Source organism: Canis lupus, chromosome 22 (genome assembly GCF_048164855.1).
Source record: "Canis lupus baileyi chromosome 22, mCanLup2.hap1, whole genome shotgun sequence".
NCBI classification, from domain to species: domain Eukaryota; kingdom Metazoa; phylum Chordata; class Mammalia; order Carnivora; family Canidae; genus Canis; species Canis lupus.
Genome location: NC_132859.1, coordinates 29,364,625 through 29,390,830, shown reverse-complemented (window position 1 = coordinate 29,390,830; position 26,206 = coordinate 29,364,625). Strand labels below are relative to the sequence as shown.

General features: G+C 39.6%; 1 protein-coding gene across 7 annotated transcripts in view; it reads right to left on the bottom strand.

Annotated features, from left to right (window-relative positions):
• The window catches only part of KAT2B (lysine acetyltransferase 2B), a 99,785-nt gene that overhangs the window by 61,024 nt on the left and 12,555 nt on the right, over positions 1-26,206 (bottom strand). For 5 of the 7 annotated variants that reach the window (XM_072792926.1, XM_072792931.1, XM_072792927.1 and 2 more), the window contains one exon: positions 7,373-7,499. In XM_072792926.1, the coding sequence (XP_072649027.1) occupies positions 7,373-7,499 (127 nt within the window). Of the gene's footprint in view, positions 1-7,372; positions 7,500-16,319; positions 26,184-26,206 lie in introns of those variants that run through there. The other 2 variants (XM_072792929.1, XM_072792928.1) reach the window with 2 other exon arrangements.

The window sequence follows — 26,206 nt, the reverse complement described above, 5'->3', positions numbered from 1 at the left end:
CTCAAAACTGGCCAAGCCTTTACTTGTGGGAAAAGCTCACTCTCCTCAGCCATGGTCTTCCCCCAGTATCCACCCTGCACAGAGAGCAGAGGGAAACAGAGGGAAGGTGTGAGCCAGAAGACTGGGGGAGGTTTTACTCTCTTTATATCTCTCCAGGAGGATGTACCTTGGCGCCTCCCAGTGCTGTGCCAGACTCGCAAAATACCCAGGGTGCCACAGAGAGACCTGCCAAACGCACGCTGCCAAGGATCACGGTGCAGCTGTTGCCTTGCTGGGAACAGGAAGCACACTGTCACCATAGGCTGTGACCCTCTCTGAGCTCTGGCTCCCTGTATTACTGGCCTGCACTTCTCTTGAGGACAGCCTGCCAGTCCTCACATGCCCTGCAGTGTGAACAGGCAGCAGCTGGGCGGGCAGCTAACATGTCTCTGCTCCTTTGGACTGGAAAGAAAGCAAACAGCAGAGCATCCGTAGCATTTGTAAGCTGTTCAAATACATTTTTTGCTCATGGGAATTTGAGGTCAAAGCTAGAAGAGGTAAAACAAATTCCTTCAATGAAACCTTTTTAATATACTAATGTGCAAAAGTTTATCATTTAAAAATGGTTTCCTCTTTTATAGTCTCAGCTCTGGATGGAGAAAAAAGGGAAGTTTAAGATTAAGAGCCCTTTACATGAGTTCAGTCCAATAGAAATATAATATAAGCCACCTATGTACATATAAGTACTCTACTAGCCCCCTTTAGAAAGGTAAAACAGGTGAAATTAATTTTATTCATATTTTATTTAACCTGACATACACCAGATTTTTCATTTCAATATGTACTCAATGTAAAAAATTATCAATATTTTACATTCTTTTGTCATACTAAGTCTTCAAAACCAGTGTGCATTTTACAATTGCAGTGCATTTCAGTTCAAGCTAGCCATGTTTCAAGAGCTCAGCAGCCACATGTGATAAGTGACTAATGTTCTGGATAGTTCAGGTACAGATTATAAACTATGTAAGCTCCCCTGCAAATAAATGCAACCAGTCATCTTTTTAGTTATTCCTGAATTCAGTGAGTGTTTATCAATGAAGGAATAAAGCCCAGTTATGCTCCAGGAACTAAATCTATTAGGAATTAGAGAAAAAGTCAGTCCTTAACCTTAGCCTACTACAGAAAACCTACAATAAATTACTATAAATTATATATTAGATAATTACATATTATAAAACCATTTATTATATATAGTGTATATATATAATTATAAATGATTATAGTTATGCAAGGAACATTGCAGTAAAGCCTCAAGAAAGCCTTTATTCTCTCTACCAAGCTCTAAAAAGTCAAACCTGGGAGGTGAGCAGGGTTCCCCTGGAGGAGAATGAAGAAAAAGCACTGTGGGTGCTGCGAGCCTCTGCATCTACTGCAAGGGTGGGAGAAAGTGTCAAGAACATTCGAAGAACATGGAGCGGCGTGGTGGCCAGAATGCAGCATAGACGGTTGGGGGAAGGACCAGATGGCAGAGGCCAGAACAATCCTTCACGCTCTACAAAACCAGGATTTCGTTCTGAGAGTAGTGGGAGGCTCAGAGGGGTTAAACAGGAGAACGTTTAGATCAGATTAGATCACTACTCTCTTGGGAAGCCAGGTGCACAGGGATGGAGCTGGGGACTCCAGGTGCTACTGCAGCTAGAACTGAAGAATACAGAGAAGAAACCTCAATTCAGGCAGAGCTGGGAAGAGGCACATGGAGAGAAAATCAAATTCATGACCCAAGGAAGGTAGGGAAATGTAACTTATAACAAGTGACCAGGAAATATATTACCAAACTATACCCTTAACTCCTGCTGTACCAGACTCACAGCTCCTAACAACTCTGAAACCTATGTGTAAAAGATGGCGTTAGTAAAAACACGGACAGCTGGGTGGCTCAGTTGGTAGAGCATGCAACTCTTGATCTTGGGGTTGTAGGTTCAAGCCCTGTGTTGGGTGTAGAGATTACTTAAAAATAAAATCTTAGGGGCAGCCCCGGTGGCAGTGGTTTAGCGCAGCCTGCAGCCCAGGGCATGATCCTGGAGAACCTGGATCGAGTCCCACGTCAGGCTCTCTGTATGATGCCGGCTTCTCTCTCTGCCTGTGTCTCTGCCTCTCTCTCTCTCTGTCTCTATGAATAAATAAATAAAATCTTAAAAAAAAAAAAATCTTAAAAAAAAAAAAAAAACAGAAACAGAAGACACTCAGCCAAAAAAAAATATGCTGACTTGATTCACAAAACTGTATCAGGGTGCTGGGCACCCTATTTATATCATTTAGAATCTGCACAACACATATGTAAATTGGAACTGGGGTGATTAAGTGGTGGAGGTCTATGCAAATGTGGTAAGGCTAAAGAAAATGATTTGGGTCAAATGATTTACCTATGATTTCAATGTTTGAAATAGTCCATGAGAAAAACTTCATACTTCCTTCTATTCAAGAAAGTAAGCTCTAGCATAACTGGTCAATGTTAGTCTTTACTTTCTTTAGAAAGTTTCTACTGTAAATAAGCAGGTAAGCAGAGGTAACCATAGTAGAAAACAAAAAGCTGTCAATTTCTACCACTGTGATGCTTAAAGATGAGTGTGTCTGTGTGATGTATGGATGTGTGTATGTTTATCAGAAAAAAGCGAAGGCACTGAAAAATAACCAAAAACCTCCCACACACAACTGCAAAAAACTATCACTAGTCAAATGTAATAATCAGTACGTCCTGGCACAGTTCAGAACAATGGAATCCAAAATGACAACAAAAGTTTCAATTGTGTTTGATCACAATGCTTTATTTCCTCCTTCCTGATCATAGAAGCAGATTGCTATTTAAATAAGTAGTCCCAAGATAAGGAATTTTTATTAATACTAAAATAAGGAGAAATGTTTGGGCTACTGAAGTGTTTTGTTAGTACCCCCTTTTAAATTTTTGTAAAATGAACTTGATTGTAACAATCCCAAATAACAATTTCAGAAAATGGACTAGAAAGTTCTCAGACAGCACTATCCAAAGGAAATATAATTTGAGCCATATGTATAAGTTTATAACTAGCAACACTGAAAATGAAACAGGTGAAATTAATTTTAATTATATATTTTATCAACCCAATATTCCTAAAATGTCATTTCAACATATCAATATTCATGAGATAGCTCACTTTTTCTTTATACTAAGCTTTCAGAATCTGGCATGTATTTTATACTTAAAGCTCATCTTAATTTGGAGTAGCTATATTTCAAGTGTTCATTAGCTCATGTAGCAAGTGGCTATAACATGGATGAAGATACTGAACTGCAAAGCATTTACGGGACTGGTAAACTGCTGACCCAGGCCTAGAATTCTTGTTCCCTAATTCCCAATTGAATGTTTTATACCCAGGAAACACAGAAGAGCATCCAATGATGGCAGGCCAAGGATACCTGGAAAGAAGTAAGTGTCAGGAGACCACATGAAACCAGAGCTCACTGTCAAGAGAAAATGTATGGCTGCACCAAAGAAAGGGTACCCAACAGCAAAGCAACAGAACAGATATCATCTCAATTGGGAAGCCTGGAGGTTATTTATTTATAAGTACAGGAATGTTACAAATTGACACATGCGCATGATCTCTAGGAACTAAATCCACCATACTCAGCATAGTGACTGTAGAATCAGGACAGTGTACACAAATTCAAATGCATTTGAGAATTCAGGCCTGTGTGATGACTAACAAATTCCATATGCCCTAATATCTCTACTTCATTGGTAATATTTAAAGAAGTAATATGCACAAATAGGAAATATGTGTGGAACTTGATTTAAATACTCTGGACAAGAAAAAATGAGGGGAAGGAAATTGACAAATCTTAATTTAAAGATTTGTTTGTTTGTGAGAGTGCGTGCAAGTGAACAAGCAGGGATGTTGGGCTAGGGGTAGAGGAAGAAAGAAAATCCTGAAGCAGACTCCCTGCTGAGCACACAGCCTGACACAGTGCCTAACTTAGGGCTCTGTCCCAAGACCCTGAGATCTTGATCTGATTCAAAATCAAGAGTCGGATGCTTAACCACCTGAGTCACCCAGGCACTCCAAAAATTGGCAAATTTTAATAATTATTCAAGCTGGGTGGTAAGTACAATGCACCTATTAAGCTATTCTTTCTACCTTTATATATGCATGAGCTTTTCCATAACAAAAGTTTTTTTTTAAGTGGAGGGATGTAGAGGAGAGGAAGCATAACCTCTGAAAAAGGTTTTCTAGAGCCCTGATGATAAAACCAAGAAATAAACTATGGCATTCCGACAATAATTCCAAGAGCACTTGAAAGTGTACAGACATTTCAATTTTAAGAAAGCAGACTGAAGAGAGATAGAGGGGAAAGAGGGGGGAGAAAGGAAGGAAGTGGGGGGAAATATTTTTAAAACGCCTACAAACCTCCATACCCTGAGAAAAGCATTGTGAATAACTCAACATAATCCTTCCAGATCCATTCCTGTTAGTACCTATTAAAATGTAATATTTTCTCAACTGATAAATGAGATTATACTTATGATGCTGTTCTTAAGCCCGCATGCCTGCATGGGAAAGACCGCCTTCCATGCAGGTCTCTAAGGGTGCAACTGAGGGCTCAGCACATCACATATGCTACACCAATCAGACTCCATCCTCTAGGGATGTAAATCCTTCTAAGTCAATACTCACAGGGACAGGGGCAGGTGGAGCTGAATCATCCAGTGTTGAGTGTCCTGGACAGAAGGCTTACAAATTTTTGCAGCTAAGGTTCCATGGACTACACTGAAAACTGGGTTTCCCTTTGTTTTCAGCTTCTGGGTACTACCAGTATCCTTTTAAAACAGTTTTCTTATTTGAGCAGAATTCATATCTGTTGGTTGAAGTGAAAGAACTCTAGTAGCCTGGTAATACTACTACTAACAACAAGAGCTAGTAGTAATGATGAAGGAGCAGGGCTAGCTGAGGACAAAGCATAGCTGATAACCCACAAACAACCCCTACCCAGAGTGGGATGCCTGTGACATTCTTCAGGAAGCTTCCAGTTGTCTTAATGTTAATGCCTTGTTATAGGGAAAAGCAAGGCCTCCAGTACCTTGTATGTCCTCCTTAGCATATGAAAATCTCCCTTTTGCTTACCTCCCCCAACTCCTGGGTATATATAATCAGCCACTACTCACAGGCCCAGAGCAACAGCTCTTCCTGCCCGTGGGTGCTTGTCCCTGTACTTTACTAAAACCACCATTTTGCACCAAAGATGTCTCAAGAATCCTTTCTTTGTCATCAGCTCTGGACCTCACTTGTATTCCAAAACTTCATCAGTAATGCATAATAATTTGCCAGGTACTGTGTTTTATCTCATTGAATCCTCACAACAATTCTATGAGATAAATACTACTATTAACTTCGATTCAGAGCTAAGAAAGTGGAGCTCCAGATGAAATAGCATGTCCCAACTCACAGTGACTGGTTGCAGAGCCAAGATTTGAATTTGGCCTGGTGGATCCTTAATTTAGTCCTAAATTACAAAACCTCCAATTAAATTGCTTTATGACTTGCTTTTTTTCATTAATAATGTTAAGAATGTCTTTCCATATTGGAAAATATATCATCTTAATAGCCATATTGAATTTTTAATATAGATTTTCATAATTCAAGCAATTATCTCCTAACAGTGGGATATTTAGGTTGTTTCCAGTTTTTTTAATATCATTGATATGGCTATAATAACTTTATAGTTTAATTTAAGGGCACATCTTAATTTATAGGTAGGTTAAATTTCTGGCATGGATTTGCCAGGTCAAAGGATATGTACTTTTTTTTCCCATTCTTGATTATGTATCATCCAATAAGGGTATTTGTTTTCAAAGCTTGTTAAGAAATATAAAAGGGAACAAAGTTGGCTTTTCTTTCCAAAAGGCCATTTCTGCCTTTGGGCATTCATGTGTGTTTACATGCTCAGAATGGAGACAATCTGTTCAACTAAGAAAGAAGACTTCTGTTTTTAAATGTTAATTGATGTAAGATAATTGGATTTCCCAATCAATACCAAATACAGTTCAAGCCCAGTGGTTAAGAAGTTTCTGAGCCAGTTTTTTATTGCATCATATTTCCTGAGGCAAATTCTAAAGGGCAGTCACTCAAGGATCAATGGTGAAAAAGGTAAGTTATAAGCAAAGGTATTCTGTGACTGCTGGAATCCTTCCTTTGCACGGCTGTTTCAAACATCAAACTTACACTATTTTAGACACCAGTTATACAACGATGTAATTATTAGTGTGTTTATTTCTTTTGAGAGATCACGGTTCTCGATTTCCTTTCTCAGAAAGTCTAGTGCAGTAACTTCCAGGGAAGATCACATTATCTACTTTTTTGCTCTATAAGTATTGAAATACTCTCCAGCTGAGTACAAAATAAAATTAATTCAGACTTGGCCTGACACCATGCTACCTTGAAGCCTGATGCTGTATCATTTGATATCACCAGGAAGATTGAGAGATGATGTCAAAAGAAGGCACCGACTTAGAAAGGGTGAGGGGGAAAAGCCACTTCATTGAGAATGTTCTACATGGAGCAATACTAGACAGTAAACAGGACAGAGATGTTCTATAGGAGACTAGATAACTAAAGGTGGAAAAGTAAGTATAATATGCCAAGATGATCCTGTATGAACTAGAATTTTAATATCTAGGGAAAGCTACCCGTTAACTTTTATCTACTCTAACCAAAGACAATTTTAAAAATTTTATCTTAAAACTTGTATCAGGACAAGAACATATTAGCACAGTCCCATTGAGTAACTCTGGCAGTCTATCTTGCCAAACTGACAATGATTATCTTGCAGGGATAGAGATAAGAAGGTTGAAAGGGAAAACACAAGTAAACATTCACCAAGCACAACCCCAATGAAGAAAGAGCTACCAGAAGCAGGAAACTAAAGAATATAAAGATAAAATGTAGCACTTCCAGAAAGTTCAGGGAATCAGAAAATAAAATAATAATAATAGTAGTAACAATTAGACAAAAAACCAGTTGGTTGAGCTTTCTACCCTGGAGATGAAAGACCCTCAGGCCCCCATCAGAATGAATCAGGACGTGTTACACTTCATTCTAGCTCAGTTGACCTGTTTCATCTTATCTGGCAATCCCCCAGTCGAAGCCAGCTCTTAGGGAAAAGGGGAAGAGATGGATAAGGAGTCAGTGCAAACAGTGCAGGGCTTGTCTCCCATAAGTAAATTCATGAGACTAAATAGACTCTTTTGTTACTGCCTCGCTTAGAGGTAAATAGCATGCAAGTTTGGCTAACACACAGAATTCAGCAAGTTAGAACTTTCAGGCAACATTAAAGTTCCCTTGAAGATTTAGGAACTCACCTAGGGCATGGCTACAACTCCGGCAGGATTCTGTTAGACTGACGATTATTTGCTGCAGATCAGCTCTGGGGGGAGTGGGAGAAGGGTTGGGATTTTTCCAGCCATTACATTTACAAGACTCCTCGGCCTGAAAAGGGAATAGAGAGAAAATTAGGTAACAGCCAGCAATGGGCTCAATGCTTTACCCAAGATCAATACACACTAGTTATAAGACAGCTCCCCTCCCCATTCCTGACTAATTTCCTACATACGCACAAGAAACAAAAACAGAGAAAAAGGCAAAGAGGCTGTTTGATCTAGACATTTCAGTTTTTAATGTCTTTTTGTTGGTTTCCTTTCTGCTGGCTGGAATCCGAGAACTGCAGCTTACACAGCCACCCCGTGCCCTTTACTACCATTGCCCCCAAGCAAATGTCCTTGGAGTGGTGAGTTCCAAGAGAGTCCATCCATAAAGCTTGCCAAGGTGACAAGCCAGACTGTCCTGATGTCCCTGGAACACAGCTGGGGCCTCGGCCATTACTGAGCCTTTAGCACTTGAAGGCCCCAGCTGCAACTCTGCCCCATGGACCAGAAGGGAAACTCGCCAAACTGGGGAAGTTAGCAATCTCAGGGACACGAGGAGGGACACACCCAGCTAAAGCCACATTTGCTGGCTCCTCCGGGTCCTTAGTAGGCTCCCAGTTTTAGAAATGGAGAGGGCCTCACAGTGCAGTCTGGGGTTTCCATCTAGGATACTTCTCAGGTTCCTTGTACTAGAACACCAGTATGTATTATTTTAGCAACGCTTACCAGAAATCTTCCCTACTCTTCACATTTCCCTACCTTTTCTGAGAACACTGAATATGGTTTATGTTTTAGCCTTTTTGTGGTGACTTGGGTTATAAAGTGGAGGGCAGAAAGATATCAACTATTTTTTTTTTGATATCAACTATTTTCAATCATAAAAATAACATGTAACATAGCTGACTGTGGGTAAGAGCTTTCTGTGTACACTGTCCAATATAGTAACCACGAGCTGCAATTGGCTGTTAAGCACATGATATATAGCCAGTCCAAACTGAAATATGCTGCAGATATAAAATATCAGATGTAGAAGGGTAATGTAAAAACAAATTGGTTACATGTTGAAACATTAATTTCACATTGGTTACATGCTAAAACATTAATATTTTAGATGCATAGAGTTAAATAAAAGATATTAAAATTCATTTGACCTGTTCATTTTTACTTTTTTAATGGGGCTACTGAACATTTAAAATTACATATGCAGTTCACATGCTACTTCTCCTGAATAGCACTGGTCTAACAAAACAAATGGCACAGATTTTTGTGCTTTGGTTTTGAGTTAGATCTTTGATCACAGGTGTTCTCTTCCTGCTTCTTACCCTTCCCAGTCTCCAAACCCCATTGCAGATGGCTGAAGTTAGTAAAAGTCTTATGTATAGAAAATGACAGGATAGCTGCTACTTTAACCTCATGCAGAAAATTCTCCAAGACAGGGACAGTTTCTGAAAAGTGTATACATCTAGAAGAGTGAGAAAAGAAAGAATAAATAATTGGCAAAGGCAAGATGGCAGGTGAAAGAAGGAAAATATGTTTCTGAAGATAAGTCCCTATGCTTTTGAAGATAAGTCCTTTTCAGTAGGCCCTGCAAATGCTGGCAAGCCCAACCTGACTGCTTCTCACATTTTATCATAGTGAGGATGGAGAAGGCAAGAACAAAAACAGCAATTTAGTAGCACAAGCCCCAATGAGTAGTTCAAGTGACCCTCTTCGGTTTGGCCAGGCATCAGGCAGGACCTGACTGCTAACACCACTGCTCAGTTAACTAAGCTGAGCGGGACCTTGAAATTCCCTACTTCAAAGGATGAGCCATTCACTTCTTTAGAAATCAGAAAGCTCTCAAGGGCCATGTTTTTGAGAAGGACTCTCATGAGAACTTGCATCCAAGAAAGCATCCCTATAACCTTTGTAGGGATGGAAGAAACCACCCCTACTATGGACCACTCTTCTCCTAACAGTGGCCTATCTTCTTCAAGGGACTCCCACAGCCTCTGGATTTTCTGAGTAGTTGGTCTGATTCAGCTACCCCCTTCCACAAAAGCCTTTGGTAAAAGAAAGAAAAATGATGACAACAGTCCCAACAAATCAATTAAATACAGTCGGACAAACCTAGAAGGAGAACCAGCAATGGCCCAAAACCTTTGAGTCTGTAGAACTAATTTCCAAGCCAAAGAACTACAATGAATATTGAATCATTTCATTTAACAGTATGTATTGAGGGCCTACTCTGTGCCAGGTACTTTTGCTAGGTATAGAAAGGAACAAATAAAGACCCTGCCCTTGGGGTGGTGATGGATTGGGGAAAATAGGCAACACAAATTTAACAAATTACATAGCATATTAGAAAGTGACAGTGCCAGGGAAAGAAAGATGAAGAGATGTGTAAAGTGGGGGCTGAGGGGAAAGTAGAATCTGGGGAAATCTGAGGGGAAAGAGGGTAGAATCTGCAATTTTAAGTAGGCCTTTATGAGAAAGTGGCAATATAGCAAAGACTTGAAGGAGCAAAGGGAGTTGACCATCAGATATATGGTGGAAGAACATCCCAGACAAGCAGAACAGCCAATGCAAAGTCAAGAGTGGTGGGCTTGCTCAATGGAGGGCAAAGGCCAGCATGGCAAGAGCAAAATGAGCAAAAGAAAGAGCTGAATTGGAAGTAGGAGGAATTCTACAAGGCCTCACAGGCAATTAGAAGGACTTTAACTTGGTTACTTGAACTGTCATCTCTCCTTACCCAACAGGACCCTCTAGTCTTGAAACAGGGATAGGAAGAGAATACCAGGACACAAGGCCAGATGTTTCCAAACTCATTTCTTTCTTTGATTTTTCTCCTTTCCTCATTTGTATAAAGACTCCTCATTTTCTCTTTTCCTTCAGCATTACTCGCAGAGGCATCCATTTTTCTGTCACTAACTTATAGTAGCAAATCATCCTACTCCCTTTTTTTTTAAAGATTTATTTATTTATGTATTTATTTATTTATTTATTTATTTATGATAGACATAGAGAGAGAGAGAGAGAGAGGCAGAGACACAGGAGGAGGGAGAAGCAGGCTCCATGCCGGGAGCCCAACGTGGGACTCGATCCCGGGACTCCAGGATCACGCCCTGGGCCAAAGGCAGGCACTAAACCGCTGAGCCACCCAGGGATCCCCCATTCCTTTCATTTTTAATTTCTAATCCAGGACCAACTACGCATTCCGATACACAGGGAAGCACAATAATTAATCATACATTCCAGAATTTATAAATCCCTTTGATATCTAGATGGAAAGCAACTCTGATATCTTAGTCAAGGCCCACCAAGAGAACACAGGATTCCCTGGAATTACCATAAATATGCCAAGTTGTCTAGTTAAGAGTATCATCACTTACTAAGGCCCAAGATTAACTTTAGGGCTAGAGATCCAGTGGGTAATAACTTCAGTTCAAAACCCCAGGAATTATGTAATCTGGGATTATGTCCTCATTCACCTAGGTAACCACATTAACTTCTTACAAAAGTGATAGATTTTGCATCTGGGCACATTAGCAATCATAGCCTAGGTCTGTATGGGCCAGAATAAAACTACTCACAGCCAGCATTTATAACTCCAGATTCTCAGACAGTGACCCAGTGAGACATGAAGTTCCTCATTACAAGGAAGCTTGAGAAGCCAACTTGCCCTGAATCAATCAAGAAGCATTGTTGGCCTATGTACTCCACCTCTGCAAGAGCCATCAACTTTGAAAACAAAACACTTTGTGGTTCAAAGGTACGAGTCTATGGGTAAGAAATCTCTCCATATTGTGCTTGGGGTTGAAATCCATGGGATCGTACCATAGCTTTTCACTTAGGACACTGTTAGGAATGAATTATCTCAGAAGACAATGCTAACGGGGAATGTTTTCTCTGCATTTGGAGGCTGGGCGAGAAGAATGCAGAGGCAAAGTGAACTCTTCCCACTCTCTAATGCACTATTTATTTCTTCTTCAAACACTGAGAGCCTACTACATGTCAATCATAGGACCAGTTACCTCAGACACAACAAATTTCTGCAGAAATAAAAATCTAGGGGCGGCTGGGTGGCTCAGTCAGGTAAGTATCCGACTCTTGCTTTTGGCTCAGGTCATGATCATAGGGTCTAGGGATCAAGCCCCACATAAGGCTCTATGCTGAGCATGGAACCTGCTTAGGATTCTCTCCCTCTGCCCTGTGCATGAGTTCTTTCTCTCAAAAGAAGACGAAGAAGGAGAAGGAGAAGGAGGAGGAGGAGGAGGAGGAGGAGGAGGAGGAAGAAGAAGAAGGAGGAGGAGGAGGAGGAGGAGGAAAGGAAGGAGGAAGAAGAGGAGGAAGAGGAGGAAGAAGAAGAAGAAAAATAATCTATACAGTGGTTCTCAACCTTTGAGGCATATTAGAATTACTGGGGAGCTCCATTAAGCCTGATACCCACAATTGACCCCAGACTAATTAAATCAAGATCTCTGTAGATAGATCCCAGGCATCAATATTTTAAGCTGATTGAAGCACATTGATTCCCATGTGTAGACAAAGTTGAGCATCTCTGATCTAAAAGGAAGAGTTACTAGTAATGGATCCATGAAAAAAATGCTCACTTGGAGCATCTGGCTGACTCAGTAGAGCATGCAACCCTTGATCTTGGGGTTGTGAGTTCAAACCCCACCCTGGATGTGGAGATTACTTAAAAATAACATCTTAAACACAAACACACACACCCTAACTAGAGCATGTCAGGAAGATCTCTACAGACAAGGAGCCCTTCAAATGGGATGAGAGGAGGGGAAGAACAGTTCATTTCAGAACAGAATATGTGTGCTTGGGAGCATACTTCTTATTCCTCACCTCCTGTCAAGTTAAATATGTAGGTGCCTGCGCTCTCCAAAACATGTTTATGTAATTTGAGACCAGTGGTACTGCCCTGAAGCCGGGTGATAGAGGAAAAAAGAGGCAGGTTAACAACTTCTCTGTGTCAGAATTTTCTAAGATTTTTACGAAGGGGATAAAAGAACATGTATAGTTTAAAATTCTAAAATCATCAGTATAAACAAATATAAAATTACTTTTTCTTTTTTAGAGCCTGTCTGCTTGTCCCTTGCTTTTTTTAGTCATGACACTTATCTTAAAAATTCAGCCTAAATTAAAAACCAAAGGCTGAGAACCAGTGGCCTAGGAGAGATAAGATTTTGATACTGAATCAAATAGGTGAATACTTGTGCCTCCTGAAGCTCTGCTCAGCAAATAGATTCCTGGAAATTTTCCCAGATAGTCGCGTGGAAAGAGACAAGATCTTCCTGCAGCAAAATCTATGAACTAGAACGTTCTTGCAGGCTCTACTGCCTTCCTTAGACTGTGGAGGAGCAAAGAGGCCAGGGATAGAGAAAAGGGGCCGGTGGAAAAATATGAAGTTTGAGGCTATCCGCCCTCATACAAGAGATCGGCCGCCAACTCTGGGAAAGAGTTCTTTCTGTGCACTCTTGCAAGGGCTCTTTCGCTTTCTCCACTGCCCCTCAACACCCTGCCCTCAACCAACCCACAGCAGCAACAGGAGAAGGAACACAGGCAAAACTGGGACAGCAAAATGTTTCAGCTTAGTTTGAAGTTGGTAGAAAAGCCTCAGGTGATAGTATACAGCACAGTTGCTGTGGTCAAGAGGAAAGGACTTGTAGTTTCAGAAATACAGTTTCAAATCTCCAACAATCACTAGGTGAACTTAGGTGAATCACTTAACTTCTCCAAGCTTCCTAATCTATAAAGTGGGTTTTAAAATACCTATTTCAAAAAAAATAAAAAAATAAAATAAAATAAAATAATAAAATAAAATAAAAAATAAAATACCTATTTCACAAGACTGTTGGGGCCTTAAGCAATTAATGTGGGTAGATACTGAATAAATGGTAGTAATAATGATAATATGCTAGGAGTACTCTGTTAGGTGAATGGTGAGGTCATGATGAATTATGACAATTAATACCTTAAAGAAAGGACTTGAGGATGCAACCAATGGAAGCAGTTTGAGGATACTGGCCCCAATTACTATGAAAGAGGCTATAGCTCTTACCTAACAAAAGACAGGACAGCTTACAATTTACCTAAAAAGTTATGCTCCTTAAAGAATAAATCAGCTCCATTTCCACTATAGGTGAGAGCAGTGGGAAGTTACTCAAAGGCTCACTGGGTGATCTTGGTGGACATTTTTATAACAAAGCAGAGGTGAAGAGAAAGAGATGGCCAGATTACATATACACAATCACCTAGTAAGAATACAATATATCAAAACCTATGGGGTATGGTCAAGGCAACACTTTAAAGAGAACCATACATCCCTAAATGCATTTATGGGGAAAACGAAGATTAAAAATAAACCAACTATTCATTCAATTCAATAATCTAGAAAAAAAAGTAACAAACTCAAGAAAAATTGACAAAAGGAACTATGTTAAAAAAAAGGGGGGGGGGAATCAATAACAAAATCACATACCTAACCAGTATAATAAATTATTGATTTTTGAAAAGACCATTAAAATAAACTCTTGGGGCACCTGGGTGGCTCAGTGGTTGAGCATCTGCCTTTGACTCAGGGCATGATCCTGGGGGTCCCGGGACTGAGTCCCATGTCGGGTTCCCTGCAGGGAGCCTGCTTCTCCCTTTGCCTATGTCTCTTGCCCCTCTCTCTCCCTCTTTCTCTCTCTCGGTCTCTCATGAATGAATAAATAAAATCTTTAAAAAAATAAAAATAAAATAAAAATTTAAAAATAAACTTGATAATTCTAATGAAGGCGGGGGGGGAGAACAGTGAGAAAGGAGACAAAACTACAAATATTTATTTATTTATAACTAAAATAAGTACTATAGGGGTGCCTGGATGGCTCAGATGGTTGAGCATCCACCTTCAGCTCAGGTCATGATCTCCAGGTCCTAGGATCCAGCCAGCGTTGGGCTCTCAGCTCAGTATGGAGTCTACTTCTCCCTTTCCCTCCGCCTCTCTCCCTGCTTACACCCTCTGTCTCTGTCTCTCTCTCTCTCTCAAATGAATAAATTTAAAAAGCTATAAAAATAAAGTAAGTACTCTGTAGAACTTTACATCAATAAATATGTAAAACTAGATGAAACAAGTTACTACTAGGAAAATATAAATTATCAAACCTGATTTAACTGGTAGTAAAGTTTTCTGACAACCCTAGAAGAAGATAATGAAAAGGTAAAGATCTAAAAAAGGCCCAGGATCAGATGTTTATATAGTTAAGTTTCAGTTAACTCTCAAGAATGATCCAAAATAAATACCATGTGAACCACATATAAAATTTTTAATTTTTTTAGTAGCCACATTTTAAAAAGTTAAAACAGTAAATTTAATTTAAGTAATAAAATTATTTAATATAACACATCTAAAATATTACCATTTAGACATGTAATAAGAATTTAAAAATTAAAAAAAAGAATAAAACATTACTAATAAAACATTTTACATATTTTTTACACTAAGTCTTCAAAATCCAAGGCATACATGACAGCACATTTCAATTCAGACTAGTCATGTATCAGGTGCTCCATGGTCATCTGTGGCTAGTGGCTACCATTGTGGACAGCAGGGGACCACATTATTCCTTTGAACTGTACATTGTTTCAGAGCATTAGACAAAGATGAAAAATTCTTGTCATTCTATGGATCCAGTATAACCCTGACACAAAAACAAAGATAGCAAAAACACTGAAAAGGTCACTAGCCCAATATCACAACAAAAAAAGAAAACTAAAATAAAATATCTGCAAATTAAATCCAACAGTACAAAATTAAAGTCATGTATTTTAACTGGCACATAATAACTAAGTAAAGTTTATTACAAGAATGCACAGATAATCATTTTAAACAAATTATTTTAACAAATTAAGAAAAAACAATTACAATTGATGTCAAAAAAGCTGATCAATTTCTGATTTTCAAAAATAGCAAATTTGCCATAGAAAAAAATTATCTTAACTTGAAAACAAACATTATACTAAATAGACACACGTTCCTATTAAAGTTACCAAAACAAAGAAGCTCTCATTACGTCTACTGTTCAACACTGTCCCGGAAGTACACAAAAACTATAAAAATTGCTATACAATTCTTAGAGATTATCAAAACCTTTATAAAGAAAGCAATAAATTGGCTGGATAATAAGATCAACATATAAAACTCAGCAAATTTTCTTTATATCAGCAATATATATCAACCCCTGGTAAACGTAACAGGAAAAAAATCATCCTAATAGCAAAAGCCATCAAATACTTAGGAAAAATCTTTGAGGAGATGAATACTAATGGCCAATAAACCTATAAAAATTGGTCAAAGTAACTAGTAATGAAGAAATGAAAAATTAAAGGCCCTGTGCATATATTCTCAGACTAATTAAATTGGCAAAAATAAATAAATAAAAGGTTGATGCTGATATCTAAAGGTGACCAAGATGTGAGGAAACACACACCCTCTCATATATCATGTGTGGGAAGAGACACTGGTACAGCCTTTCAGAAACCAAACTGCAATGTTCATGGCTCTTTGGCCCAACTGCACTACTTGGAAGTTTTCCTACAGAAATACTCACATGTGCTCAATATTTGTATACCATCTATTAGAGCAAAAGAAAAATATACATCGGGTAAAATGTGATCAATAAAATAATTTATTAAACTATAGAGATTTGTACTACAGACTATTTTGCCACTTTTATCCATATGGCTGGGTAGGCTTGGAACCTCTCTAGGTCCTAGTAAAAGGCTGAAAAAGCAAACTATAGAACAATACAAAGCATAATCCAATATCTCTTATTTAAAAAATAAGTGAATAGGCAATTTAAACATATATGTATTTGGATATACAGAGAAATGAGACATATAGACTTACGGGAAGAGGAAGAGAGACAATCACATTGTACTTTATATTCTTCTCTATGGTATTCATATTCATGGGTTGTTAATTTTCTTTAACATTAATTCATCTGAGAAGAGATCGTAATTCCAGAAAAATTCCAACAACAGTAACAGGCTCAGTATAAATCAGTTGTGGGGGAGGAAGGGTAGAAACCACATCCTTATCACAAACCACATTTAAGAATTCAAAGATCCAAATTTTTTTCCCCGTGGGGTTGCTTATAAAACCCTTTACTGAGGTCCAAGCCAAAATGTAACAAGCCTGCAATTCTTGGAGAAGACAATATAGATTTCCTAGAGATATAAATCTTAACTTCACTATTGCAACAGACTTAGAGTCATCAGCCCAGAAAGAAAAAAGTTTATTCCCCTTCTTGTCTTAACATGACAAGAGAAGAATGGCTGTGTTCATGGGGGGCTGAAAATGGGTCACAGATCTCATGGCAGAGAGACTGTCGAATAATAAAGACTTATATTGCCTTTCCTAATAAAAAACGTTACATCCCAAATATTAACCACACTTGTTTAATAAGCTACTTGCCATAGAAGTGCTTAATGAATTCAACGAACAATAAACACTTAAAAATGTAACTGAATAAAGGACTTTTCTTTCAGAACTGGCTCACTTTGCTTCCCCCGCTGAGTCCTGGGATCCCAGTAGCTTTCACAATGTAGACTTTTATTTCCTTTGTTCGGAACAACTGAGACTTTCTCCAAATAAAGAGAAATTCCCTGAAAACTAATAAGAAGATAAAAGGACAGAGAGCGCAAAGGAGAGAGGAAGAAAACACAGGCAAAACACTGAAAAGTATAAACGTTTTGTCAGCCCCACGGCACTGCCACTGTGCTGGCCAGTATGTGGCAGCCAGTCACAAATGGGTATCCTGTCTTCAAAAGGTAGCAGGTCCAAGGTGAGATGCTTTGTTAAGTGTAAAATAAACACCAGATTCCAAAGGCTTAGTGTCAAAAACAAAAGAATGTTAAAATATCTAAGAATTATTTTCTATTGATTACATGTTATAATGATATTGTGGAAATATTAGGTTAAAGAATGTATTAGAATTAATAAAATTCAATGGTTGGTTTTTCTTTCTCCTTTTTTAATGTGTTGGGGTGGGTGGAACAGTGTTCCCCTAAGTGCATGTTCATTGGAACCCTAGATAGGCTCTTTTTGAAAATAGATATGATTTTTTTGTAGATACGATTTACTTAAGGATATGGAGATGAAATTACCCGAGACTTAATCTGGGCCCTGAAACCAATAATTGGTGCTTTTATAAAAGAAAGGAGAGAGAGATTTGAACCAAGTCATACACACAGGCCAAGTGAAGACAGAGGCAAACACTGGACTTATGCATCTATACATCAAGGAATGCCAATGACTGCAGGAGGCAAGAAAGGATTCTTCTGAGAGCCTTCGGAGGAAGTATGGCCCTGCTGATATCTTGATTTCAGACCACTGGCCTCCAACACTGTGAATAAGGCAAGTTTCTGTTGCTTAAAACTCACCTTGTTGGTGATAATTTGTCACAGCAGTCCTAGGAAACTATTACATGTAGCTACTAGAAAATGCTGAGTTACATATGTAGCTCATATTCTATTTCTATTGGACATCACTGCACTAGAGTTTAAGAGGAATCTATCCTCCAAAACCCAAGTATTTGCTATGGACCCTAACAGCTTATGCCTAGAATAGTCCCAACATTTCCTAAGTGGATCTAAGTAGTTCAGGTTATACCTCTCTGAGATTATCTGGAAATTCCTTGAGCTTGGCTCACTTGTTTCAGGATATTTTTTTTTTTTGGTAGGATATACAAAGTACTTCCTACATGTGTACATTCACCATGGGACACTTGGAAATCTAAGTGCACAAAACTTTTAATAAGTGTGGGACTTCTTGCCCAATTTACTAAAGAGGACATGCTAATGTTTTGTCCTTTACAAAACATTCAATGCCAGTATCCTTGACTGCCAGCAAAGCACCTTCTGCCACGTGATCCAAGCCACAGCCCCCATGCCCTCTGCCTTGGCCTTTATATCTATCATCTATCTCCTTTCCAGAAGTGCAGGCCCAGCCCTGTTCTTCCAGATAAGAGGTTTTCCTTCAAAACACCTTTCCCATCTCTCCTTAATTAGGCAAGACAGCTGCTAGCTACAGGAACTCCCAAGGGGATTGGCCTTGCAGCTTTAACAAAGTACCAGCTGAAGGACAACCTTTTAGGGAGAGCGCTGCCAAGCCAATTACTGCAGCAGCTAGCAACCTGGGCACAAAGAGGGGAAAGCTGCCCCGATGACTTCATCTCCCCCAGGAGCACGTCTCTGCAGACATGGGAGAACCAAGAAAGAAGCAAAGGCCACTGGATTGCTCCAGCAGGCCCGGGATAAGAATGGGTTTGCCCCAATAGAATCCAGGGTTAAATGGCAACAGCCCTTGTTGTAGTGTGCAGAAGCCAGGACAGAGGATGAAGAAGAAACTGAACTGGATAAACAGGCAATCATGGCTCAGATGACAGATGAGGGAGCAGGGTGCTTACAGTTCACTCAGTGTCGATGAGATGGGTGTGAAGATATTTGGGTGACATCCAGAGGAACAAGAGAAAGACAGCCAAGCTGACTCACAGGATTCAGTCATGCTTAAAACGCTGGGAAGTCCTATTTGCTGGAAAACTTAACCCAGTGACAGGGATGTCCCACAGCAAGAACACACTGAAGGGAAATTTATGGAGTAAAACTGTGAATCCAACATTTATTAAGCCCCTCAAGTGAGAAAAACACTTGTACACTTGTTCTTATCCTGTATGAGGAAGGTATTCATTATTCAGAATAGGAAGCTGAGGCTCTAAGATGTTAAGAGATTTGCCTGAACTTTTTCAGTCTTCTTCTGCAAGAAGCCTTGAGTATATTCAGGCCGTTAACTGGAGTCCCGTGGTTGTGTGTGGAGGTCTTCACTCTATTTAACTACCTCTCTGCCCCATGTTAGACAAAAGTAGAATGTTTAAAAGTCAACACCAAAATCATTACAAGATACAATGGCTCGAGGATGGCTATAATCAATAGCCATATAATCTGTCAGATAATAATAAATGTTGACAAGGATGTAGAGAAATGGGAAACTTCAAACACTGTTGGAGAGGATGTAAAATAATAGCCAAAGTCAAAAAGAGTTTGGTGGTTTTGTAAAAAGTTAAACATAGACCAATGGAATAGAATAGAGAGCCCAAAAATAAACCTTCACATAAAAATCAAGTGATTTTCCAAGACCATTGAATGAGGAAAGGACAGTTTTTTCAACAAATGCCGTTAGAAAAACCAGATACTCACTTGCAAAAGAACGAAGTGGTTCAACCCCAGACTCATACCATACACAAAAATAAACTCCAAATCCATCAAGGACTTAAGTCTAAAACCTAAAACTATAGAATTCTTAAAAGAAAACAGGAAGAGCTTCATGACATTGAAATTTGGCAATGATTTCTTGATAGGACACTGAAAATACATGCAACAGAAAAAAAATAAACTGGATTTAGCCAAAATTAAAAACTTCTGTGCATCAAAGAATACAATCAATAGAACACAACTCACAGAATTAAAAAAAAAAAAAAAAAAAAAACGCTGCCAATCAAATACCTGGTAAGGGGTTAATATTCAGACTATATAAAGAACTCCTACAACTCCGCAACAAAATAACATACAACCCAATTTTTAAAAAATGGGCAAAAGATATGAATAGACATTTCTCCAAAGACATACAAATAATCAAATAAATACATAAAAAGATACTCAAAATCACTAATCACTAGGAAAATGCAAATCCAAACCACAGTGAGATATCCCCTCATACTCATTAGGACAGCTATTATCACAAACACAGAAAACAACAAGTGTTGGTGAGGATGTAGAGAAACAGGAACCTTTGTGCATTATTGGTGGAAAGGAAAATTGGTCAGGCACTATGAAAAAGTTATGACAGTTCCTCAGAATATTAAAAATAGAATTACCATATGATCTAGCAATTCCACTTCTGGGAATATACCCAAAAGAATTGAAAGCAGGAACTTAAATATTTAAGTTCATAACCCTAGTTCACAAAAACATTTATAAAAACCAAAAGGTAGAAGCAACCCAAGTGTCCACTGACAGAAAATGGATAAACTGTAGTATATGAATACAAGAGAATACACTATTCAGCCTTAAAAAATAAAAGAAATTCTAACACGTGTTTCAACATGGATGAGCCTTGAGGACAGTATGTTAGGTAAAATAAGCCAGTCACAAAAGGAAAAATACTGTATGGTTCCACTTGTATGAGGTACCTAGCATAGACAGATCACAGAAAATCAGTAGGATTGTAATGCTTGCCAAGAGATGAAAGGAAGGAGGAATGAGAATTATTGTTTAATAGGTATAAAGTTTCAGTTTGGAAAGATGATATGAGTTTGTAGATAGTGATAGTTGCACAACAATATGAGTTTCTTTTCCTTTTTTTTAAAGATTTTATTTATTTGAGTGTCCACGAGTGGGGATACAGGCAGAAGGACAAGCAGACTTCTCACTGAGCGTGGAGTCTGACTATCCCAGGACCCTGAGATCATGACCTGAGCCAAAGTCAGACACTTAACTGACCAAGCCACTCAGTTATCCCGCTGAGTTTCTTAATACTAATGAAGTATAACTTAAAAATGGTTAAGATGGTAAATTTTATGTGATGTGTATTTTATCACAACTTAAAAAAAAATAAATGTTTTTAAAAGTTAAACATGAATTTACCACATGATCCCACAAACCCATTCCAAAGTATCTGTCCAAGAGAAATGAAACATATATCCATGCAAAGATTTGCACACAGATGTCCACTCAGTGTTATTCATGTCAGTTAGCCAAAAGGTGGAAAGCATCCAAATGTCCATCAACTTGTGAATACATAAACAAAACATGCCATATCCACACAGGGGAATATTATTTGGCATTAAAAAAGAATGAGATGCTGATTATATGCTATATGAATGAGCCCAAAAACATTATCCTAAGAAGCCAGTCCCATTCTGCATAATTCCATATATATGAATTCCAGAAAAGGCACGTCTATAGACATAGAAGTAGATTGAATAATCTGAGACTAAAATGCAAAGAGGCCTGATACCAAATGGACGCAAGGATCTTTTGGGAGAGGTAGAAATCTAAAACTCAATTTCCTAAAAGTCGTTGAATCGTCAACTTAAAACCACAGACTTTTGGGGCATCCAATTATATCTCACTAAGGTTTTTTAAATTTTATTTATTTTTTTAAAGGTTTTATTTATTTATTCATGAGAGACACAGAGAGAGAGGCAGAGACATAGGCAGAAGGAGAAGCAAGCTCCCCACAGGGAGCCCAATATGGGACTCAATCCTAGGACCCTGGGATCATGACTTGAGCCAAAGGCAGATAGATGCTCAGCCACTGAGCCACCCAAGTGTTCCTCACTAAAGTTTTTTTAAGGCAAGAACTGGGGCACCTGGGTGGCACAGTTGGTTGAGTGTCCAACTCTTGGTTTTGGCTCAGGTCAGCTTTGGTGGTGATCTCAGGGTCATGAGACCAAGCCCTGTGTTGAGCTCCAAATTCTCCGTGGAGTTGGCTTACATCTCCCTCTTTCTCTGCCCCTCCCCTCACTAAAATAAGTCTTTAAACATATAAAAATTAAAAGGCAAGAAGTGCTAATTACTAATTATCACTTCAAATACAGGTCTTCTGCAAAGTTTCACCAAAACTCATCCCAAAATTGAGGTATGTTTTCTCCTCACAAATTAAAAAAAAAAAGCTTAATAAGCTACATTTGGGGGAAAGGAAAAAAAAAAAAAAAAAGGACCAGCAAATGGGGGCCTCCATCTTTGTCCTTTTCTAATCTAAAAAAGCAAAAGAAGTTAGTGTCTAGGTGGCTACGACCTCCACTGTCAGAATTTGTCTTGGCCAAAGGGAAATGATGGGAATAAGTCATTAAGTAGGTTGCCCTGCTTTTAAAATGAATGGAAACTTTGAAATAATTAAAACTTGCTAATAATACAGCCTTATCTGCTGGTGCTTCTTTTGGGCTCCTTCATTCAACACCCTTGACTTGCTGACATCCAACTTTCTGGCATGTTCACAGCTTCATTTGACCCTAACTGGAATCTAAATGGATTTCTATACAATGAATCTAGTTCCCCTCCTTGGATTGTAGTATAAACTGTAGGGTGCAGCCTCTGGACGGCAGGGGAGGGGGAGACTGACTCATTCTGGAGGTGACAGAAAGGGAGTGAAAGCCAGGATGGAGGAAGACAGGGGAGAGAACCAACATTCTCATTTGTCACTGTAGCAAGCTGCCTGAATTCTGTTAACGGTGTGCATGTGTTACTCTGGGGGGAGGGGGGAGGAATCTTTTAATCCTATTTTATTTTTTTAAAAGATTTAATTTATTTATTAATGAGAGAGAAAGAGAGAGAGAGGCAGAGACTCAGGCAGAGAGAGAAGCAGGCTCCACCCAGAGCCCAACATGGGACTCGATCCCAGGGCTCCAGGATCACGCCCTGGACCAAAGGCAGGCACCAAACCGCTGAGCCACCCAGGGGTCCCTTAATCCTATTTTTAAAACACCACCACTGAAAGTCCCCGTAAGCTGTTGTGATCTCAATAAATTTGGAAGGGAACTGCTTTGGAAGCAATTTGGATAAATAATGTTCTTGTGATTGGAAGCAGTGCTTCTCAAACTTTAATCTGCCTCCAGATCACCTAGGAAATCTTAAAATGCAGATTCAGATTCAGTAAATCTAGGGTGGGGCCCAAGGTGCTGCAGTTCTAAAAAGTTCCCAGCGGGACACCTGGGTGGCTCAGCAGTTGAGTGTCTGCCTTTGACTCAGGTCGTGATCCTGGGGTCCCGGGATCAAGTCCTGCATCAGGCTCTCTGCATGGAGCCTGTTTCTCCCTCTGCCTGTGTCTCTCTCTCTTATTCTCTGTCTCGAATGAATGAATGAATGAATGAATGAATGAATAAATAAATAAATAAATAAATAAATAAATAAATAAATAAATAAATCTTTTTAAGAAAAAAGTTCCCAGGTGAGACCCACCCAGTCACATGCTCCACCAACTGAGCCAACTGAGCCAGACAGGTGCCCCCAAAATCTGGGTATTTGGCCTAAGTGAAAAAGAGAAGGCAGGAGTGGGGGCGGGAGACAAATTTGCCTGGAATTGAAAGTAAAAACAGAAGTGGAAGGGAAGATAAGTAGCATGGTAATTCAGGCAGAAACATCTCTGAAGACATTAATGAACAGTGCCACTTTGGTCTGGAAAGTCACAAACCAAATACTGCAGAGTGGTCAAGGATAGAGGAGGAGAATGGAAAATATGCCACGAGGAGATGACCCGGGTATAATTCAAATGCTGCTCTTCCAAGCTCTCCAAGATGACTCCAACATCAAATCTACAAAAAACCTTTCTGACCTTGCTGTCTGGAAGACAGCCTAGGCCTGGGCTAGAGCTCAGTCAGGAACCTCCCTCTTTATGCTAATTAATGAGGTCTGATGGAATCAAAAGCTCAACCCTCAGGCATTATCTAAAAAGGTGCTAAGTGACTCCAGCACTACCAAATGGCCTAGGGAGGGACCAGACCCTGCCTCACATCTGAGTCGCATCACCCAAACACACATCATCCCTGGAAGGGCCTCAAGAAGTCCTGAATGACACCAAGACCAAGAAACTTGGTGCCCCAGAATCCTAAATCCCAGACAATCCCTGAATCTCTTCTAATATACACAGAATTAATCTCAGAGTTTATCGGTGAACTTGCCAACGCAGACAGCTCAGTCTTCAACACTGGAAAGACTTGTCAAACTGTTTGGCTGACATTGAGCAGGCCAGACAACCAGCTGACAAAATTTTTCACTCTTCGGTCTGTTGTTCTGGTACCAAGTCAGCTGGGATGAGCAAAATAAACAGCGCCATATATGTTGCTTCCTTGGACAGCTCACGTTCTCATGATATCCGTCATTATCCGGGCTGATGACTCGCCAATCCACATAACCAGCCCAACCTGCAAAGCAGAACTCCAGCCTGCATTCCCAACTGCCCACACCTGGCATCCCTGCCCAGGAAGCTTGCCCTAAACCCCAGAACCCCTTTGCAACTAACCTATTCCCTTCAATGGCATCCGCCTTTCTCCCAGCTCCTGAGGCTCAGTATATCTGAATTCATTGCCCTCACCCAAGGCCATCTGATTCTTCTTTCGAAATCTCTCCCAGATTTATACCTTCTCCATTCTCACTGGTGTGGCCCTGGGTCAGGCCTTGAATAGCCAGTTCGAAGAAACAGCTTTCTTCTCACTTTCAATACATCCCCACTCCCACTCCATCTAACAGGCATGGGACACATCACTCGCCTCTAAATGTCATCTAACAATGTCCAACATTTCTGCCCAATACTTTCCAAGGCAATTTTAGCCTACATCATTTTATTTTCCCCTCCCAATAACCCCACAGGACAAGTAATTCGATGCTTGCAGAAGGGGTGTGGCTTGCCTGAGTTACCCCAGCTGGCAAAGGAGCAAGGAGCCAAAACCAAAACCTAAAACTTTTCGCTGGCACTCTAAAATATCTCGGGTCTCCTCCTTCTTAAAGTGCAATGACTCGCTATTATTAAATGACTTCAGTCCAAAATGTTCTACCTGAAACTCAAGACTTTCTATCGACAGGTTTCTTCTTTACCCAGAGAGAGGTTCCTATTTTCCCCCGATTTGTGTATTTGTTTTTCCTTTTTCTTCAATTTGGCTGGTCTCTTTATTAAGATCAGCAGTTACTTTTAACTGTAATAGTAGCTACTATTTTTTTTGAGCAGTTAGCATATTCCAGATACTAAACCAAACTGCCAAGTGGATTATCTCATTTTATTATCAAAACAAAACTTAACTACTAAAAGACACACCTAATTTAACACATCCAGGAAAAGGACTCTTGATTCTCATCCACTCTAAAGCTGCCTCTCTTGTGGTCCTGCCCAACCTCGTAAATAGAGGTTTCCATCCTTTCCATTGCTTAAGCCAAAATCCTAGATATTAGGTTCATTTCTGTCTTTTTCTCACTGCCACCTCCCACCACAAATCAAGTCCTGTTGCCTTCACACTCATAATATTGCCCCAAACTAGCTATTCTCACCCTCTCCACTGTCATCACCCACACGCAAGCCATCACCCACTTACACCTACACTGCAGTAACTTCAACTAGCCCTCTTTTTTTCTCTTGTACACTGTACTCTTCTCAAAGCAGTGAAAGGGGATGCTTTAAAACCCAAATCTTATCTGAATCCATCTGAAACAGCCCAGATGCCTAACAGCAGGTGAACGGATAAACAAACTTGTATATCCATACAGTGGAATACCTCTCAGCAAGAAGAAGAAATTAACCACTGATGCATCTAACATGCGTGAATCTCAAAACTACACTGAGTGAAAAAATAAGAGTATGTACTGTGTGGCATCCTTTACATGAATAATTCTAGAGTATCAAAAATGAATATATTGTGATACAAAGTAGATCAGTGGTTGCTTCTGAGGGGGAGGCATTTGAGTGGCAAGGAGCAGAAGATAACTTTCTAGGGTGATTTAAAATGTTCTGGGTCTTGATACGCATTTGTTGGAAATGATCAGAACTGGAAATGAAATCATTTCACTGTGTGAAAATTATACATGCTCAGCCATCTGGCCCTATCAACCTCTCCCACTTCATCCCCTACACTCGTTCCCTTGCCCCCCACCTGGCCACAAGGGTCACCTGGCCACCCTGGAGCATGCCAAGCCATTTCTGCCCTGAGTCTTTGCACTCCCCACCTGGCACCCTCGACACACGTAAACAGA